Source organism: Opisthocomus hoazin, chromosome 16, assembly GCF_030867145.1.
Source record: "Opisthocomus hoazin isolate bOpiHoa1 chromosome 16, bOpiHoa1.hap1, whole genome shotgun sequence".
In the NCBI taxonomy this organism is placed as follows: domain Eukaryota; kingdom Metazoa; phylum Chordata; class Aves; order Opisthocomiformes; family Opisthocomidae; genus Opisthocomus; species Opisthocomus hoazin.
In genome coordinates this window covers 17,916,050-17,936,992 of record NC_134429.1, presented here as the reverse complement: position 1 = coordinate 17,936,992, position 20,943 = coordinate 17,916,050, and the positions used below count along the sequence as shown (strand labels likewise).

The 20,943-nt window shown below is 49.5% G+C and overlaps 1 protein-coding gene across 9 annotated transcripts in view; it reads right to left on the bottom strand.

Annotated features, from left to right (window-relative positions):
• The window catches only part of SAMD11 (sterile alpha motif domain containing 11), a 187,930-nt gene that overhangs the window by 107,734 nt on the left and 59,253 nt on the right, over positions 1–20,943 (bottom strand). For 4 of the 9 annotated variants that reach the window (XM_075437113.1, XM_075437116.1, XM_075437114.1 and 1 more), the window contains 2 exons: positions 20,059–20,858; positions 18,759–18,850 (listed from right to left, as the gene is read on the bottom strand). In XM_075437113.1, the coding sequence (XP_075293228.1) occupies positions 18,759–18,850; positions 20,059–20,858 (892 nt within the window). Of the gene's footprint in view, positions 1–18,758; positions 18,851–19,167; positions 19,341–19,431; positions 19,507–20,058; positions 20,859–20,943 lie in introns of those variants that run through there. The other 5 variants (XM_075437115.1, XM_075437118.1, XM_075437120.1 and 2 more) reach the window with 5 other exon arrangements.

The following is a 20,943-nucleotide window of genomic DNA, read 5'->3' as shown; positions in this document are numbered from 1 at the left end:
AGTTGAAAGGGTAAAAGAAAGGCAATGAATAGTATTTAAAAATACAAGTTAAATGAGTAATAACTGTGCACTCTTTAGCAAAGACCACAAAGGCAGAATTTAGGTGGAAAGAAATTCTGACCCCTTGGGAGGCCACTCCTTGCTCACTGATTCCTGCAGCCTCCCGAGACGCTATTTACCAAGCCCAGGAGGTCAGCTGGAAAAGGGATGAGGGGAAGCAGATTAGAAGAGCTCCACCTCCCCTGGAGGAGAGATACCAGCCCAGAGCCCCTTATTTTCAGGCAGATCTGTCGTGCTGGCACCACTGCTGCTGCCTTTCTGACCTTGGAACAACCACGCAAGCAGCGCATACACTTTTTAAATCAGGAACATGCAGCATGAGCTCCTGAGCTGTGGCCTCTCACCTGTTATCTCCTCCTCAGTCGCTGTCTAGTTTTTACCCCTATCTTCCCTCACCTGCCAATCTGCAGTTGGAGCACAGCTTGCTTTTTCTTGAAAATAAAGTTATGTGCTGTCTTTTCCGCACGGAAGCAAAGCGCAGCAAGACCGAAAAGTTTGCAAACTGCTCTGTCCTATGGGCTGCCGTCCTTTCACCGGGAGGGAGAACAGTGTGCAGGCGGCAGGGACACAGGACAAGGAGGCAGAAGGTAGCTCTCCTGTTTGTCCTGCGTCCTCGGGCTCTCCAGGACCTGCACTGAACTCTGTGTCTGCTGGCTCATCTCCAGCTGATCTTGTCCAGTCAAACACAGAATGCTCTCTAATTCTGGCTGAAACTCAAATGCCTCATTAGCTTTCAGAAGACGTCTCCCAGTCTTCTATAGACTGTGTCCCACCTCTCTTGCCCATTAGCCCATCTACTGATATCTTTCTCCAGTGTTGCCAAACACTGGTTTTTCTCAGTCCCCTTTTAGACAGGTACACATCGTCCTTACCACTGTAGTTACCAAAATACAGAGCGCGAGCAAGCGAGCGAGCGCACCACGGTATCTTTATTGCCGCAGCATACACTCCTATCTAGATTATGATTATGTATTCTTTGGCTGCAACAACAGCGAGGAGTCCCCAAACATAGCTCCATGGCGCGAGGTGCTGTATAAACAGAACAAAGGAACGAGCCCGAGCCCAAGATCTCTGCTGTTTAAATAAAGACAACACTTGTGAAAATATCTGACAGCTTCTTAATCTTGTATTTCCCTGGCATTTTCCCTTCTTGCAAATTTTATTACAAATGCAACAGTGGATATTTAATACAGTGACACAATTTCTTCTGAAGCACGTTTGCAACTGCTTTGTTATTTCCTTCTGGATTTTAGTCAGCATTTCTGGTACCACAAAGAGATACATATGTATTTTTTAAACTGATTACTCAGAACAGCCATGACGCTTCCCGCAACAGAAAGGGGCTACACTTGACCTTTAGTCAACACCGCACTCTGCGGCAGAGCTCTCCGCAGCCTATTACGAGGCAATTCAGCAGGAACAAGCGAAAGGGAATTATCTCAAATACATTTCAGGCGACTTTGGTCAAGAGTGCTTCACCCAAGTTGGGTAAATGGTCTCACTATGCCTTTGGCTTCTACCTGGAAGAACTCGACTTTTTGCATAGGCAAGACTTTGAAAAGGGCTGCAAATTCCAATGGGCTACGTGGGCCAGATGTGCCCAAAAATAATCACCACTCTACCGCTGCTTCTGCAATTCTACTGCTAACCACGGTCTGGGGGGCACGGGGGATGGGCTGGGCAGAGCAGGCAGGAGACACCAGGAGCCAGCACTTGCTCTGCACCCAGCTATCCCCGCCCCGACAGTCCCCAGCAGCCCCTCAGACTGTTTCTTCACAGTTCTTTGCTGATGGTAAGGCGGAAATTGGGGAACGCTGGGACATGCTAACGCCCATTCCCTTCCCAACCTTGTTGGTATCCCAGCGGGAGTTAACGCAGCATTAACCCCCACCCCTTTCTGGTTTTTACTACACAGCAAGAAGGAAAGGTCTCTAGGACTCCCTGGAAGAAGTGCCACTACAGCAGCTTACAAAGAGGGGGAACTCTCTACGCAAAGGCTCTACCACTTGAGTTGCTGAACCCGCACCCCGTTTCCTCCAGGTCTAGATGTTCTGCCTAGGTGGCCCAACCCCTCACATTTTGCCCTCCCTCTTCTTCCCAAACTTTGATACAATTGTCTGCACTCTGTTAACCCAGCAAGGCTTCACTTAGAGGCATCACACGGTTTTATCTAAGGTTCTTGAGGTTTTCACCCAATTTTCCATCTGGAATGATCAGCGTACAGGGTGGATAAGCCATTTGTTTGCCCAAGGTCCCAAAGCCAGTTAGGACGGGGTCCCCTCCGCTGTGCAACTGAGGTCCTTCACTCCTGCTGCCAGGTCAGAGCTTCACCAGCCACAGCTCTTTTCCCAACCCACCAGTGACTTTTTCAGTGGCAACTTGTGACACTCACAAATCACCACCCCGCAAAGCATCTAATCCCACGGCCCTGGCAGGCACATCAGCAGGCAAAGCCAAATCCTACTAAAATCTCTAGAATCAGTGCAAAAAAATGGCTGGGAGTGAGAAAAAGCTGCCCAGCGTACATCACCCCTCAGATGGTCGGTCTGCAGTGCGCTCTCTTTTGCGTCCAGGCAAAAAGCTGGTCTGCAAAATCTCCAGGATCAGGGCTCCGTAATTCAGTGATGCTGTTTGTACAGCACCTATGACAGCAAGACTGCGATCCGCACTACGGATTCTCACAGCTCTCCTCCTACAGCGTGAACTTGCAGCTCATGTACCTGCAAGCACCTTATCGTAAGGCTCATCTCCCTGTGCTCCCCACATTTTATCCTGGAATTAGATTGAACAGGTTTATGGTGCTGGAAAAGACCTGGTTAGCAAAAGGAGGGAGTGATGAGAGAGGGATAATCTAGATGGGCCAGAAAGGCAGTTATGAATTTCTGACTGTATTTTTAATTAATTGCATGGCACTTATGAGCCGACGACAGGTGTTCTATAAATCTAAAATAATTAAATAAAATAAGCATAAGCTAAATAACAGTTTTGTATGTGCCATGCATATTTAAGTATTCAAATCATGAGTGTGATATTAACAAAATATATCAAAGTTCACACTGACATAAACCAGATTTATTGTGCTATACATAGTATAGCTGGGCCTTATAGCATCACGGAGGTGGCAAAAGCAATAAAAAACTAATCTGTTTGTAGGCAAGCAGCCATTTTCATGTTTGATGGGTTCACATAGACAGCCACAAAAAACTGAAAAGCTAGCTTTATTTCCTCATTTTCAAAGATCTGTAATGAGCAACTAGTGCTGCCTTTCTGCGTACGACATCTACAGACCCTTCCCTCCACACCTGGCACGGCTGGTATGCAACCACGGCACGCGTGTGCTTTGCATTTCGACGGCTAACTCTTCCCGGGCAGCCTTCACCTGGCGCAGCACGCTCCAGCCCACTCCCCACACACGCACTTGATAAACCATTCAAGCCTCCAGCCAGCCCTAAGATGCTCTCAGTTATGCCACAAAACAAAAATGCTCTCAACTACCATGAAAGGGCTGTATAAAAGAATCTCCCTTCGCCACCTTCTCCTTCCCACCGAGCTCTGAACCGAGTGCCGCTCCGCTATACCCCATGGACGCGATTTCATTCCAAGTAACCAAGTTGTTCCAATCACGCAAATTCCAAACTCCATGAGAAATGAGGGCATCAGTGAAAGAAGAGAAGGGGAAGCCGCTTACATCTGCCCTAGTATCTACAGCCAACCCCAGTCTGGCAACGCCGTCGGGGTGACTGCCATGTGGGTGTCTAGTAGCCTGTATGTTACGGTGGGCTGATCTCGGTTCCGGTCCTTCCGACCCCCCTGTCAAATCACACCAAAGTGCCACCACAGCAGGGCCTCTCTTTCTGGTCAATCTGAGCTGACAGGTAAAGACTGAGGGAGCTGTGGAGCATCTCATTCTGCTCTCCAGGAATAATGCCTTCTGCTCAGGGAAGCACAGGAGGGAATTTTGGGGCAGACACAAGAGAGGTCTGAGGATACAAACAGGGTGTCCACTAAAAGGGAACGGAGCCTCAGGGACTACGATACAGGCACTGAACGCCATTTCCAGCTCCCTTCCTTGACGATTACAAGGGGTCATTTCCTCTCCTCATGCCCCACTTCTCCCTCACCTCTTCCATTTTTAAAACAGAGGTTTTAATATTGAGGGAAAATAATGCAGCACCTAATGTTGGTCCCTTTCTGTCAATAACAACACAGCCCTCCTTCAGAAGCGCAGCCTAGCCAACGTAGTATTCCAAGAGTAGCCACACAAGCCCCAAGAAGCACGCACGTAAATCCCAGCGTATTTCAGGGTACTCTGTGGAGCAGACTGAGTGATGCCACACATCTTTTTCAGCTCTAATTACTAGCATTCTCTGATCAAGGTAGAATTATTTGCTGATCAAGGATATTATTGATTCTAACTCGCTGGCCTACTGGGATCACTCTGAGTGACACCGCAGACCCCGACAGATTAAACACTGTCAGAACATTCCAGGGAAGCTTTGAGGAAAGATTCTCTTCCTGTTACTGCCTGAGCATATGTCAAGTTTCACAGCTCGCAGGATATCAAGATGTTTCACGCCAGCCAAGGCTAACAGCACAGCATCTTTGTGCAAGCCAATGCCGGGGATGTTTCTCTGTACAGACGAACACGAGTCTTGTGAAGAGAGAGGGGGATGACAGGGTATTTCCTAATGGTTAGTCCAGGAAGCAGTGAAGTTGAGAAATCCAGATGTATCAGTCACATCTCCACCTCTTCTCTTGCACGTGTAACCCTGCACTGACAGCTTTCCAAGATCATTCAGAGCAAACATCGAAGGAAGGTAAATCTGATTGCTTAAGGAGTTGCAAGCGTTCACAGAACACACCGGGATCACTTCTTTAGATATTTCAATACCACCTTGCTTCATCATCTGGTGGCCAGACAGAAGACTACTGAAAGACCAGGAGAAAACAAAAGCAGCCAGAGAAGGAGTGGAAGCTAGAATAGCATCTAGGTGGGCGGAAAAAGGCTTGGCTTTCATGAGGAAGCCACAGAGGTCGGTTTTTTGCAGCCCATCACATCTATTCATTACTCGAACCCACAAGCTGTAAACACTCAGCCTGGCAAGCAGCGGTTACCACACTGAGGAGATGAAGAGACAGCATCCTTCTCTTCGCAGAGGCCGAATGCTCCACCAGCTGATCCCCACGCCAGGTCTCCGATCCAACCGACACTGAACAACAGGGGGTAAAAAGGCAGAAATCCCACTGGAGACATAAAGCAAATACTAAGGAGTAACAGACTTTAAGACAGTTGGACATTTCATCAGCGTAACATGCGGTAAAGGGCCTCTGTAGTGGTAAAGACCTCTGCTTCCCCACCCATTATAAAGATCTTAATCTTAAATAATTGCACATGTAATTTTAATAATTTCTTCATTCACTGGAGAACTCCAAACTGGTTTGTAAATACTGGCTTATTAAGGACAGGACATAATAATGGTTCCAGTCCATTATTACATGAGAATGGTAGAACTGTCAGAAATGCTGAAAAAAATAAGAATGGTCAATAAATATTTCGTTTCCGCACTGCGAGAAAAAGCCAGCCCTAACATGGTATGAAAATGAAATACTTTTATTTCCAGCAGTGAATTAGGAGGTTTCCAAACAGAAACTTCTAGAGTTATACTGTTTTATATCAGCAGACTTTGATAACTTGCTCTCACTTTCAGAACAGTTCGCCAGAGAAGTTCTTTAGACACTTTGCTCGAATTTTTAATGAGCCTCAGAACAATGAGGAAACACAAGGTAAATGGCAAAACACAGCATTGTGCCTGTATTTGCAAAAGCATAAGCAGGATAATCCAAGTAATTTTATAACCCCAGGAGAAATAATGAAATAGAGGAAACCGGACAAGTATTAATAGATTAAAGGAGGGTGATACAATTTATGCAAATTAAAACTTGCTAATGGAAAAGAGTTAAACTAATATATCTTTTTTGCTGAGACAATAGTGGCAGTGTTAACGCGCTTAGATTTCTGCAAGTTATTTGATCTTAAACCACACAACTTTTTGAATGAGAAATTAGAGCATTACAACTCAACATGGCACAAACTAAATTGATTAAAAGGTGATTAAAAGACCTCAGAATTCTCCCTAATATTTTTATCAATGAACTAGAAGAAAACAAAGAATCATCGCTGATGGTTAACACAGAGAATGTGCGAGTTAATGGCAAGCAACAAAATCCCAGGGTCACAGACACAAAATAGTGCGGGCTAGTGGGTAAAGTCAGCATTTTAAAAGCAGGGAATATTATCCCAGGAAAAAAGAGACTCTGAAAAGGGTGCAAGGATCAGGGTGGGAATCAGGTGAAGAGGTTTATCATGGGCAAAGCCCTGTGCATATCAATAATGTGGACACAAATGCCAGAGCAGTCATCAGAGCAGGAAGATCGCTCTGCGTGTGCATGTATACGCTTGACATCACTTGAACGCAGTGCCAACAGTTCAAGATGGATGCTGATAAATAGTGTTGGGGCTTTGCAGAAGAGGCATGCAGGTGATTAAAGATTTGCGATTGCCTCATTATGTGGAGAGACTGAAGGAGCTCACTCTATTTAACTCACCAAGGAGAAGGCTAAAAGGCTTCTTGGTGATGGTCTATAGCTACTACGTAGGAGTTCCAAAGAGTGACATACAAAGCTGTAAGGGGACCGCGTGGCAAGAATGTGACACTCAACAAATTCAAATGAGCAATATCAGCATTGTTCCTGAAAAGTGAGAGTAGTTACCCACTGAAACAATTTACTAGGATCAATGCAGGACAGGACCAGGACATTTCATCTAGATTGGATGCTTTCCTTAAAAGGAAAAGCACAAAGACAAGCCACCATAAACAGGAACTAGTTTGGGGAAGTCCTACTGCTTACTATAGTGCAAGAACTCAGTCTTGATGGTAACAGTGGTCTCTTGCCCTTTTAACCCATAAATCTAAATATTTCAGTTTCCATACGCAATACTAGAGGTGCTCTCCCCAGGCTGTATACGGGGAAGCTGAACCACGGAAAGGTCAGTGCCTGTGCTTCCAAAGGCCACACACGGGTACCAAACGCCACACAGACCCCCGACGTGCAAGGGGATAAAAGGCACGAGGGCCCTGAGAAAGTTCTGTTTCTGGGTGAGCCAAGTTAAACATCCCAAATATACAGCTGCATTTGAAAACAAAAGTTGGACAAACTAGTCTATGATTCGATGAGAAAGCAACATGGGTTATCCTCCACAGGGAAAAGGGCAGAGGCCCAGACACCTGCGTGCCAGCCCACAGCATTTGCTACTCGGCTGCACAAGCGAAGAGCCAGTATATGGAGGGCAACTATGCTGAAGTGCAAGCTATGGGCTTGACCCTGAAGTTACAAATCAGGTTTTCTTAACAAAACAGAGTTTGCACAGTTATGCTTTGGCTTTAGACGCCTGTCTGTCCATAGGAACATGCAGCAGAACTGCTGCCAACTGACATCTCAAAATCTGGTGTCTCTTATACTGGGTGGTATATTCAGTGGTAATAAACAGCAATCAGCCAAAGCAAAATCTTTCTCTCCAAACACCCAGTGCTTTGCCACCAAAGTGCATGGTTAGCAGCCATCCATGATCCCCAGTGCCAACTCACAGAAGAACCCCAAGGACCCAAGTTCATTCTGCTCTTCAGTGTCAGCCAGCTCCATCCACACAGAGAGCCAGCCTTCAGAAAAACAGTCATGCACCGAGATGACATTTAAGAGTTCCAACAAATTACGAGCAATTTATCTGGAGTACAGTTTAAAACATTCAAGAAACTTAAAGCTGGAGTGCAATTCTCACCACAAAGCATTCTGCACTGGGTACGTTTCCAGCTGATTTTCCTTGTCAGCGCCGAGACCTCCCCAGGTGGAGGCTGGACTCCAAACATGGGAAATCACCGAAGCAGCTGACACCCAGACTTTATTACGTACTGAACTGACGCGTGGTCTTCACTATACAGCTACTAAAGCCACGAAGCCAGATTCTTCCCTGGCTTACATCTCGGATCCCCCCCAAAGCTAGACAGGGTTCATGAGGGGCAGATCTCCAGGCAACAGAGCATGACTGTCCCAGTTGAAGCTGCCACCTGCAACACACATGAACACCTGGGTCACCTCCTTTCACACACTGTTTCCTACTCTCCCAGTAGCTACACCGGATGTGATACAGCAACAGCTCCTCTGCTTTACCCACTGTAGGTACACTTGGGACCTTGTTTCCCAAAGAACCCACAGCCAGTGCACAGCAGGACAGGCGAGAAACTTGATCACAAGCTGGAATGGTCTTGCTTCTGTTGTGGAGTAAAGATCCGATTCCCAGCTTTTTCTGTATTTTGGAGTAGTCCTGGCTTCCCTTTGTGGTGGTATTTGACACTTTATCACTCAACTCCTCTTTTCAGTGCACTTGAATTCAGACTGCCCCTATCCTCATGTACCAAGCAAAAAAATTCTACCATCAATGTGGCCCGTCACCCTGTTAGTGAGGGTGGAATTATACACGGTACAGATAAAGTTTAGTCTTAAGATACAGTACTCACACACAAACATTTTTCAGACTCCTCTGTCCTTCCCTCTCTGTTACTTTGCTACGTGTATTTCCCTGTGATAAGGAGGCAAAAAAGAGTTTTCGCTCTTGTTTCCAGAGCTTCGTGTGATAAGTAGTCCAGAGCATTACGAGTCCCACCACACAACAAAATTACTCTCAAGATGTAAGTTTTCCAGCATCACACTGCTAAAGGAAAAGCACAGTAACTTGTAGAGCACATAATTTCAAATATCCTTTAACTGTACCTTTTTTCCAGATTCTATAGTGATTTAAAGACACTACCAGACACATCAGCGGACAAAATGAATCCTCCCAAAGCAAGGATGATTTTTGCCCTCTGCACACACCAGGGGAGAGAAACGCTTACCAGCCTCGTAGAATTACTTTCACTGAACTTATTTATAAGAAATCCATCTCAGCAAGGTGAGACTTCAAAAAAAACAGATCCACATTGCTGATGCAAACAAGTGCAGGTCCACAGACTTCCAGCCCTGAATTACTAGCTCACGAAATTTCAAGCCAAAAATGTTTTAAGGAATCACATTGTTAATTTGGAGATTAAAAAAACCCAGACCAAATGTGTCATCTTTTTATTCAGAATTAAAAGCATCCATATAAGCAGTGTGCAGACGGCCCTTCTCATTCGGGATGGGCTGCTTCTTGACTACTTTGAGACCACGCACTGTGCACTGTGCCTGCAGAAACCTCAGCAGTGGTGTTTGGAGCTGCACCTGAAGGACACGCCACCACCAAAAAAATAAACAAAGCAGCCCTCTGCTCTGAAAGAGCCAATTTAGCTCGGTAAGAAACCAAACTGCTTGAGGGCCAGAACACACCGCATTCTCCAGGCTCTGCTAGGTGTCCTCTGACGCACACTAAATTTTGATGCAAGCCATGCCAGCCCGAAGATAAAAAAGAAGTCACCAGAGTTACACTGATGTAAATCTGGGCTGACTGCGATCCAAGTCCAACGCTGCACTCACACTGCCATGCTTATTTTAACCCACATTTACTTTAGATCAGAATACGACGTTATCAATTCTACTGCAGCTAAGCAGGACCACGCCAGGCATGGATGAGTTCCTAACAGTTTTAGGCACTGAACACACAAAAAACTACTACTACAGCCACTCACAATATGCAACTTCTTTTTTTTTCTTTTTTTAACTGAACCTAAACCACTATAATACTTCAGACTAATGGTGTACATTTTTTAAGTAACACTACTATTGTAAATTCTAGTTCACTGAACCATCACTGAAGAATCTTGTAGCGCCTTCCTTTGTAAGCGTACTTTACAGTTAAGTGGGTGAATCACAAGGGGGAAATAAAAGAGGAATTGATATCATAGTCCCCTTGGGGGGGGAAGGGGGGGAAGTAATAAAAGATATGTTTGTGTGGTTCACCCCATGTCACAGAAAGAGATCTCAAGAATCACAGCTGCGATGAATGGTAGGAAAAGTTATTGATCTAAAAGAATTCATTTTTACTGTAAGGGCTGGTACTTTTACTTATTTAATAAAGGTCTGGCGTCAAATCACTGTGAATTTCAGGATTATCTAATTCCATCTAATCTCATTCAATCACTGATGCTCCAGACGGTGGCAGAAAGGAATGCTTGCCCTTTCCTGTCTTCAGGGGCTATCTCCGGTTACCCTAGCAACACAGCAAAAGCAGCTTCAACAGAGCTGAGTACCACCTATCACATCCATCTCCACATAAAAAGAAAGCATGGAGTTACAAGGGAGTTTTTGCAATTTGATGGGTAGAGATAGGCAGAACAGCAGCTACCATTCGAGTGCAATCTACTCATAACTCTGAATTAGCAAGGCCCCAGAGACTGGGTGATAAATACGAGCTCCGAGGGGTAAGACACTCACAGACAGCGAGCTAGTCTGGCAAAGTGGTCTGCTTGCTTTCAAAAGAAAGAGAAAAGTTTTATACTAAGAAGCTGTGGTGATTAAGAGGCCCAAGTTAACCGAAGCTGTTTAAAATCCCAGCACTGCTCTTTAAATTATCTGAAACAATCACACCTCCCAGCACTGAACTAGGAATCAACTACAAGCAAACACACAACTTCGTTCCAGTGGCATCATTAGAAATGTTTTAGATTATCGATTTTCTAAACCAAAAGGCTGTCGAGCGTCTCTTCTATCACCAAGACCTAATTAAACCTTACTACAAAGTCTTTTTTTTCCCCCACTTTACAATGTGATAAATAAAAGGCCACATCAAGGCTTGGGGTTTTTCTGTAAGAGTGGGCATCAGTGCAGAACTCGCTCACCGACAACTGCCTTCAACTGGCACCGAGGCGCAACAAGGCCTCTCGCTCTGCGGCACTGCCGCTCCATCACTTTCGAAGAGCTGAGCTCTGGATGCGTGCTGGTGAACACAGCAACTTTAGCCAAGCACCCAGGACATCTCCGCAGCAGCACACCTGCAGACAAACACCACCTCTTTCCGGCGTGCCCTCCACCCCAAAAAGCAAGGCGGTTTCGTTTGTACCAGCCTGCAGGCTCACGTCACAGCACAGCAGCCACGGGGACAACAGCCCTCCCCGCTGCCTGCACGCGTTACACCACGGTGAGACTGCCTCCAATGACCCGGCTTGTTGGCAAAGGCTGGCGCAAGTTTCCTTCTAGCTGCAGATGTAAAAGATTAAAAAAGCCTGCTCTGCATACCGACTGAAGCTCTCTTGGCATCTCAAAATGAGGGATTTGATGCGCAGCAACGTTTTCGTAGAGGTAATCAAAGAACAGGGCAAATTCGGGCTCGATGGCATTCCCAGATTCTGTGGCTTTGTGTGCATGTGCAAAATAAACTGAAATCAGTAAAAGCTAAAAGTTCCACAAAATAAATGAGCAAGAACCTTTCTTTCCAAGCTTGGGAATTCCCTCTATCCATCCCTCCTCATCCCCAGACACGTTACAAGAAAACCCCGTATCAGATTATACTTATGACCCAGGGGAATGTGTAATTTCCCCTCTGTTCTCATTGATTTTATTAAAAAAACCGAACCAAAAAGAAAAGAAAGGAAATGCACTGCTCCAAGAGTGGAGGTTGTATGTACAGAAGATTCACCTTCACACAAGAGCAGTATACAAGTAAAGCAGAGGTGCTAAAGGTGTTCACAGTTTCATTTGCGAAACTGCGCATGATTCCTGCAGTAACAAGTAACTCTTCAGGAGAGGTCTTCCGTTGCCCTCAACTGGAAAACACAACTCTAGGACACAGAACCCTATAACGAGTTTTTCACTGACATCTACCAGCACTGAGGAAGGCGAGCATCTCCTAACAGCAGCAAGCCCTGAAATGGTGAGAATGGTGATTCTTCAGCTGCTGCATAAGTGAAAATGATGCATTTCAGTATCAAGAAGGAAGAAGGGAGAGATGTGGGTATAGATGCCAAAGAATCTGCTGTGTAGCAAGACATTTTCCAGGTAAAAGGAATAGACTGTGTATAAGACAAACAGAGTAAGACAATTCAGAAGAAAAAAAACCACAACAAAACCAACCAAACTAACAAACATAGAAAAAGGAAAAAAAACATAGCCAAAACAAAGTGATTTTGGAAGCATTAATATTCCAGCCAAGCATAACTTTGTCAAAAACAGAGTGGATCTCTTTTCCAACGTCTAGAACCAACAGGAAAACGCTTCTCTGTTCCCCCTGTCTCATAACTGAACCAGAACAAGCAATCTGAAAAGTTCATCATCTCTGCAAACTTCAACTAGTTGATAGTTTTAAACCTCAGGAAAAGAAAAAGCAACAAAGTTTATGAGGGAGCTCATTCTGATCCTTTAGTCACCTCTGCCATCTAGATCCCACGTTCACTAAAGGCGTTTGCCACCAGGCTCCAAATTAGCACCGATCCCTTTGAATAAGGCCAGCAAGTCTGGACGTAGACCACTGCAAATTAAAACCAGGTGTCTGTGCCCTGAAGCAGTAGAGACAGCCCTAAGCAGTTTAATGACATCTCTAAATAATTTTGACAGCAAAATTACTTATCCTATGTCACCTTTACACTGCCCTTGACACACTGCTAACAAGATGATGCTGCTTTCCTTGCTTTTATATATTTATTTATCTTTCTTCCCATACTTCACTTTCTTTTCCTCAGACCGGTAGATTCTCCAGACCTGATGGAGTACAGTCCAATACACCAGGCAAGCAGTGCTGCTGCAAAGCCCATCCTGCGTCTGCTTGACTTTGTGTGTAAAACCTGCTCCCAAAACAGCTGAGGGCTCAGAACTGCCTCTTCCTAGAGCGGAGCCCACCAGAGACCGCAACGCTGCAGTGCCAGAAACGCCACTCTGTCTAGGACAAGGAAACCCCCTCTGCAGTCTTTATGGAATCCCAGCAGGAGGAAATCTGCTCACTCCAAGCACAATCCCTCATGCATGCCAACCTCAGCATAAATATTCCTTTGCCCTCTTTCAGGAAGGGTTAGCTTGGCCCGTTACTCACAAACACCTCACAAGCACTAACCTGAACTCACAGATGGATCTTCTGCTGTCCTTCCATCCTGCAAGACCTTTTGCATTCAGTTTCTCATCACTGCTTGCTGGAACAGCAGAAATCTTCACTACAGCTCTTGCACTACAGCAAACCTCCTCCACTTGGAACTCCTCAAAACCCACTGTAAGACAGAATTCTTTTCCTAAGCCACAGCTGCTTATACATCTCTGCTGTTCACTCACAAGACTGCAATCCAATTAATATTTTCCCTTCCAGAGGGTATTTAATAATCCACAAAATTAAATCCTTCAGTATTGTGCTGGCACTCTTAGAGCCATTGATCTGGGTTTGTTCTGCCGCTGCGTAAAATAACAACTAGTCATATTATTGGTGCAACACCCATCTTCCAAATGCCTACAGTGGACAGTATCCAGCAATCGCAGCGTGCCCTGTTCATGAGCCAAGTTTGAGGACCACCAGGAATAACTTCCAATGCAGAACACAGTCAGGAGCACCTCTCATATCCACACTGACTCCCATTTCAAGCTGAGGTTCCCCTGCGAAGTGCCGTATGACCCAAGAGCAGCCGATTTTAGGGACCCTTCTGTGAGAGAAGCAGACACGTCTGATCCCACTGCCCTCGGATTAGAAAGCCTTGCAAGCTGAGGCTGGGGACTCCAGCTCGGCACCTCTCCCCAGTACCGGATGGGATGCGCGAGTCTCTCGCCCCGTTTCCGAGCACAACGTGTCTTATCTCTAGTTTTTCTATGAAGGTGATGTCTGGCAGATTTTGAATAAACTTTTGTTAAGCATTCCCATTTAACTTACACATTTGCAGTGCAACGCACACACTCTAAAACTCACATGAGTGAAGTCCATTAAAAGAAAACAGAACAAAAAACCCCACAAACAAACACAAAAAACCAGCCAACTCAAAAAAAACTTCAACAAACGCTAACCTAAACTAAAATGCACTGGATTAAAAGCAACAATCCAAATCAGCATGAAACCACAAATAAAAATCAACAGACTGTGCCAAAGACCTCAGGGGGATAAAAAGGTTTACAAGTCTGCTTTACAGAGGGGCTTTTTCCACATTCATAAGGCAGCCCCCAGAGACACGAAGGCAAACTTATGAAAACAGCCCCCTTCACGTAAACCCCAAGATTCTCCAGCTCCAATCCTTAAGTCCACAGCAGCTCAGAAAGGAACCTAAATCTAATCTATTCAGTTAAAAGTAAAATTTCAGACTTAATCCTGCCTCTACAGGCAGCCAACTAAATTTTCCAGCAGGTCAAGTCCTCTTCTCAGAGGAAAGTTGTCTCGAAAGACTCATGTGTGAGACTCCCCTTTCTGGGCCAGCCTCCGAGTCTGGATCCCCCAACGCTGGCATCCACTCAGCAGCCCCGGGTCTCCCTCCCCTCCCCCCGTGCAGCTCTGCTCCCGGCTTTCCAGGCAAACTGCGGAGCAGCCGGGTGGCCAGGAGCGCATCCCTGGGGACGGGCAGCGAAGGCGGCTGCAGGCAGAACCCAGCAGCGCAAGGCACACAAAGCCACGCGCCGGGGGAGACGCAGAGCTGCCTTCCACCCCTGCACCTCGGAAACAGGGAGACACGAGAGTGCTCAGGAATCTTTGGGCTAAATAACAGGGATTTTGACAATCACTGGCATTCGGTTTTTTAAGTAAGCAGATAGTTAGTTTTTCCATCCCTGATGAAGTCTTGGACTAATGCCTTAACCTCAGGGGCATCAAAAGAAAACAACGATGATGATGACGAGAAAGAAGCAAATGAAAAGAATCACACATAAATCAAAACAAGAGCAAAACACAGCCTCAGTCAGCACGTGAATTCCCATTGTCATTGACCAAGTTACGCACAATTACCACGCACCTTGACACGCCACGAAGGAGATGGGGTCCAAAAAAAAAAAAAAAAAAAAAAAAAAAAAATCATTCTGCCATGCTTTTTGTTTGAATACGACCATCTCACGATAGCTTTTTGAAAGCTCGCCTTTCCTTCTCTACCTGTGACCTGAACTTCAAACTCCAGCACGGGCTACCTGTCAGGCAGACACCCTGTCCAAGAAAAGATGGGAAAAAGAGGATGAGGAGCAGCCAATGTCCAGTCCTAACACACTTCCAGAGGCAGCACGGCTAGTACGAAAAACACAGTGAGGGTCACACTCTGTCTGATAAGGGAAACAATCAAAGTACGTCTATCATAAGTATCCTCTCTTATACTGGATATATGATGCTGCACTCTGCAAATCTAAAAATATTTTGGCTTAGCAATAAAGATTTTAGTGCTGTTCTCAAGACCATTAGGTTTCCCCCTCCCGCTGGCCACTGCCCGTGAGCGCACTTTCCAGACCAGCCCCGGCTGTAGGTTTGAAAATAGAGATGGAGAGAATGCGTGAGTGGTATTTGGAGCAGAGAGGGAAGTGCAGCGGGGACAGAGGGAACCCTGTAGGGAATGGGTTTCACCGGAATAGACTGGAATCCATCCAGGGCTCCACAGATGAACCGTGCCTGCTCAGAATTGACAAGTACAAATATGGGGAAAGACCCCTGTTTACGTCTGTCAGCCTGCTTGACGAATGCTGGGCATCCTGTCCCCCAGAGGAACTGAAGGGACGGAGACCTCCGCCATTCCAGAACCGGGCGCAAAGGCTGGGGCCCAAGGAGCAGGGGACAGGCAGGGGACAGGCAGACCGCAGGCAGAGCCGCTCTCAGGGAGCGGAGCCGTGCGGGCAGCGCTTCCCGGGCCGGGCCTTCGCTGTGCCCGGGGGGATGCCCTCCCCGGCCCCGGGGGGAGCCCCCAGCACCCCCCCGCCGCTGACTGCCGGCTGCCGGCGCGGGGGCGGCCGCAGCCCTGGGGGGGGGGGGGGGGGGGGGGGGGGGCAGGCGCCAGCGCGGCCGGCGCGCCGCGGCTTCTCCCCCCCCCCCCCGCCTCGCAGGAAACCGGCGGTCGGTGGCGGAGCCGGGCCCGGCGCCGGCCGCTGTCTGCAGCTGCGGCAAACGAGCTGCGACGGGGCGGCGGGGGGCGGCGGGGCCGGGCTCGGCGGGGTGCGGGCGGGGGCGGCCGGCGCCAGCCCCGGCGGGCAGAGGCGGGGGGGGGGGGGGGGGGGGCCGGCTGGGTCGGTGCTCGCCGAGGCGGGACGGCGGCTGCGAGCTGAGGGGGGCCTCCCCCGCCGGGCTCGGTGTTACCGCGGGGAGCCGGAGCAGCTGGCAGCGAGCGAGGCGCGGGGGGGCCCCGCAAGGCTCGGCTTCCTCGGCCGGGTTCTCCATCCCGGCTCCGCGGCGCGACGCCATCCCCTCCCCAGCCCCAGAACAGAGCCAGCCCGGGCCTGGGCACAGCCGCGGCTGCTGGCAGAGCCCCCGGCATCGCCAGTCCGAGGGGAGGAGGCGGCGGGGCTGGGCACGCTGCCTGTCCCCCTCCCCGCAGGAAGCGCGGGGCCGGCGGCAGCGGAGCGGGAAGGTGGAGATGCCCACCCTGCCCCGTTACACAGCCAATGCTCCAGTTCTGGCCCCTTCCCGCTGCCCAAGGCCGGATTTCGGCTCAGCAGAACCGCTGCTGGCAGACCAACTCCCCATCTCCGTGCCCCCCATGCGATACCGCAGGGACCCAGGCACCGCAACTCTCCACTTACCCACGCTGTAAAATATGAAGCGTTTCTAATTCGAGGAGTAACAGCCCCTCTGATCTCAGTGGTGCTCAAAGCAGTGATCGCTAAGCGGCGAAAGATAAACTGTGCCCGATTTTTAATCCTCCTCCTTGTGTAACTGTTTTGAATGTGTCGTGCAGGCAGCTATGAGAAGGCACTACCCAAGAGATTAAAAACGTGAAATCGTCGTTTGGTCAGGCACATGGTCTAATTACAGCACAGAAGGTGCAGTGAGCACTGAGAAAGAGAGTTCTGATGAAAGCTCTCACTGGGGCTTGGCCTTGCTGGGTAAATTCTGACATTAAAACCCGCTCTAACAAATTCACACAGCTGGGGAAGCGGTAGGGCGCACGCAAGTCCAGAAGGATTTATTTCTCCTTTCCCCAAACTATACCAACCCTCTTTTCCTCTATCTGAGCTTCTCAAATTCATCCTATTTTAAAAGACACTGGTTTCACGCAGAGCTGCCTTCTCATCGGTAAATGCGTAGTATCCCTGTGCAACTAGGAAAAACCTTGACGTGCCATTTTGGCTACCACCTAACGCAACTTGGTACCCAGCATGTGACCAGCAGACAGTGCCAGCTGGCCAGACGCTCCTCAGCACCACCAGCAACCGCGGCCTATCACTTCGGCCTGCAGATCGCTGCTTGTTGGCCTCGGATCCACACAACTGGTAACTAAACCCTACGCAAAACTCAGAACTGGGGAAAGCTTATTACACCGCATCGCACTTTGCCCCGTGAACTCAGGCGTCAGAAAAGCCAGGTTTCAGTCTGTCTGGTTTGCTGGGTGCAGAACACCACAGCAGTGCTGCCATACAACCAGGACGCGTGAGCTCGGTGGGCAGTTACTGCCTCGGTACAGGCAGCTGCTACCCACAGCAGACGCGAGAGACTCGCATCACGGAGACGCTATCTTCCCGTTAATTGATGTAACTCTGGATTAGTGCTCTAAGCCCCTTCCCGTGTGAATGTGTGTATCTGTAGACATAAGCCCACATACACACTATGCAGAAATTAAATTCCCAATTCCATCTCTTGTGCAGAATCATAAAGCTACTGCATGTGAAGAGATTGTCCATTTGAGCTCAAAGAAACAATAAAAGAAAAAACGGTTGATTTCAGTGGATAAAAGTACATACATTTCCAGCTGCGTCTGTTTCTGCAGCACAACTGACAATGTTTTAAGTCATGGTGTTTTTTTCAGACCAAGACCTGCCTTAATTCTACAAACAAACAGCTTTGCCCTCCTGTTCAGATGTTATTGTATTTTACAGTTGTTTTTACACATGATGAACTGTTTTTAATGCCTTAGTTTACTATTCATTAGCTTTTTATTTATAGCATCAACACCTTTTTCATGAAAACGTTGATGTTGTAGAGATTCTGAAAGCCTCAGGATAATGGCAGACAGCAGAAAACACAAGTTGGGAAGAAAAGAACTACAAAAGCAGTAACTGTGATCTATGACACAAATGCTGTAAAACTTCAAGTGTTTAAGATGAGCTTGTTCCTCCTTAAGTTTATCTAACAAAATTCACTAATGGTTTGTAAACTGGGGCTGTTCTGACACGTGGGTACAAATTATAATTCCCTTTTGCTTTACTTAGCCGTTTTACATCTCTGCAAAATGCACAAAAATGAAGGGGTGAGAACAGGGAAAAGGCTGCTGAATGATTTGCCGTTTGCACAGAGACAGCTCCCCCTGAACACCACACAAGCACACCGTGTGCTGCATCCTTTAGGTCAAACACTGCTCTTCCCATCCGCTCTGTCTGCAACCTCCTCTTGCGCTAGCCTTTAACCAGACCGCGGGTACCCTGGCATGGCACGCAGCGCTCCGGCACAGACTCCATGACGGACAGTTCCTAGCCCTCCGAGATCACGGTTTCATGATCACAGCAGCAATGGGATTTTTTTTTTTTTTAAGGGAAAGAGGCGGAGGAGAGGGGAGATGTCTTAACCAAAGCACATAGTTTAACGATAATCTTACCACTGGAGACGAAATTCGACACCCAGGGCAATCACAGATTGGAGGATGTACCTGTAAGATTCCTTTGGACATAAGAGTCTTCAAACTTTTCCCTGGATGCAGAGAAGAAGGAGGAGAAGAAGAAGAAAAAGGATCAGCACCTTTATAAAAGGAAAGTATTTGGGGAAGGGGGCAGGGGGGGAAGCCCGCGTCTCCTTCCAGACGAACACCCCTCCCCTTGCCTGCCAGCCTACCGGCACCCCCCCTCCCGCCCCTCCGCCGAGCCGGCTCCCCGCAGCAGCCGCGGGAGGAACACCGGCGCGGCCCCGCAGCGAGCCCCGCGCCGGGGGACGGCGGGGCGAGCGGGGCAGCCGGCTCTGCGCCTCCCCCCTGCTCCTCCGTCCGTCGCACCTCGGCGCTCCTGACTCACCCCGGAGGAACCGAGATTTCCCGAAGGCAGCCAGGAGCCCAGTAATAAAAGAAACAGGAGAGATGAGTGGAGTAATGACAATTAGCGCGGCCCCCGGAGTTATTCCCCTTTTTCTCTGGCGATCAATGAACCAGGCGAGGTGTCAGTCACCTCCTAATAGCTCCTCAGCCCCCCGGGCTGACACCTCCAGCTCTGCGCTAATTACGCCTCACATCGGCTCGCCCCCCCCCCCCCCCCCCCCCCCGGCGGCTCCCCGCTCTCCACCTGCCGCCGGCACCAGCAGCTCCGCCGCGCCAGCCCCGCCGCCGGGACTGCGGTGCTGGCCGGGGCGGGGAGGGGAAGGGAGGGGAGGGAGGGAGGGAAGGAGGGAGGGAGGGCAGGCTCCCGTCAGCAGCCGCCGGCGCCGCGGAGGTCCCGCACCACCCAGCTGCGAGGGGAACCCCACCCCGCGCCGCCCCGCCCCGCCCGCCGCCCCGCAGGGGCCCGGCCGCAGCCGGCGCGACGGGGCTGCCGCTGCCCCCCCCCCCCTCCCCGCACACACACACGGAGGGGAGCCGGCCCCCCACGCGCACCCCGCACCCCGTTCAAACCTCGGCCCGCGCCAAATGAAACTTCTCTCCAGAAGCGAGGAGCCCCCCGATGTGTCCCGTTTCCCCCCCCCCCCCCCCCAAAGCAACTGTTCCCAAATCGCGCGGAAAACTTCTCCGCAGAGCCCGGTGCCGGGCGAGCGGATGCGGTGGAGAGGGACCGGGGGTGCGTGGCCGCGGGAGATGGGATCCCGAGCTCCCCCCCGCCCCCGCTCGGCTCCCAGAGCCCCGGGGAGAGCGGGGGGGGGGGGGGGGGGGGGGGATGCCGAGGAAGAGGAGCAGCGCGGCGCAGGGACCCCTTTACCTTTGTGCCTGATGCTGCGCTTCCAGTCCTTGGCCGTCTCCCTGCCGCTGACGAACTGGAACTCGTTGGGGGTGAGCCACTCTCCCCGGTACCGGATAGAGGGTCCCTTGCTCCCCTGGCACAACTTATTGATGTAGAGCAGCGCCTTGTTCTCCCCGCACTCCACCTCGATGCAAGGCTCTCCGTTGTCAAAGAAAGGCTGGAAATCCGGGATGGAGGAAAACCTCTCCAGCATCAGGTCCTCGGGGAGGTGGTGGGGGTGGTGGGGGTGGGCGTGGGGGGTCTCGTGGAAGCCCAGGTACGCGCGGTGGGCGAAGATGTGGTCGTACGCCGGCGGGTGCGGGGTTACCACCGGGATGGCAGCGGCGGCCAGAGGGGCGAGATAGTCAGGTAAGGTTTCCATGGGCTGGTTAAAAGCTGCCAGGGCCATCTCTTCCCTGTCCAGTCGCTCCTTCTTGATGGCAGGCATGGTGCTGCTGCGCTCCCCGTGCGCCCTCGTCTCTCCAAAGCACAGTGGCTCTAATGTCTCCGGCTGAACTTGCCCCCGCTCTGGCTGGAGTTTGGATGAAATGCGCCAGCAGCAGCAGCAGCAGCAGCACAAGCACCTTTGGCGCTCGGGTGCCGGAGGTGGCTGGTATCCCCCGGAGCAGCCCGCTAACAAATCTCCTGGGCTGGCTCCCCAGCAGAGCTGCCTGGGATCCCTCTCCCACGGAGAGGCTAACGTACCGTAGACCCGGGAGCTGCCGTGTGGCTCGCAGATCTGCCCCTCCGGACTAATACCTGACATCTCGGAGAGGTCTCTGCTGCCGTAGACATTATTTTGGTTTAAAAAAAAAAAAAAAAAAAAAAAAGCTTATTGATTCCCCTAGATCGACCCACCTTCTC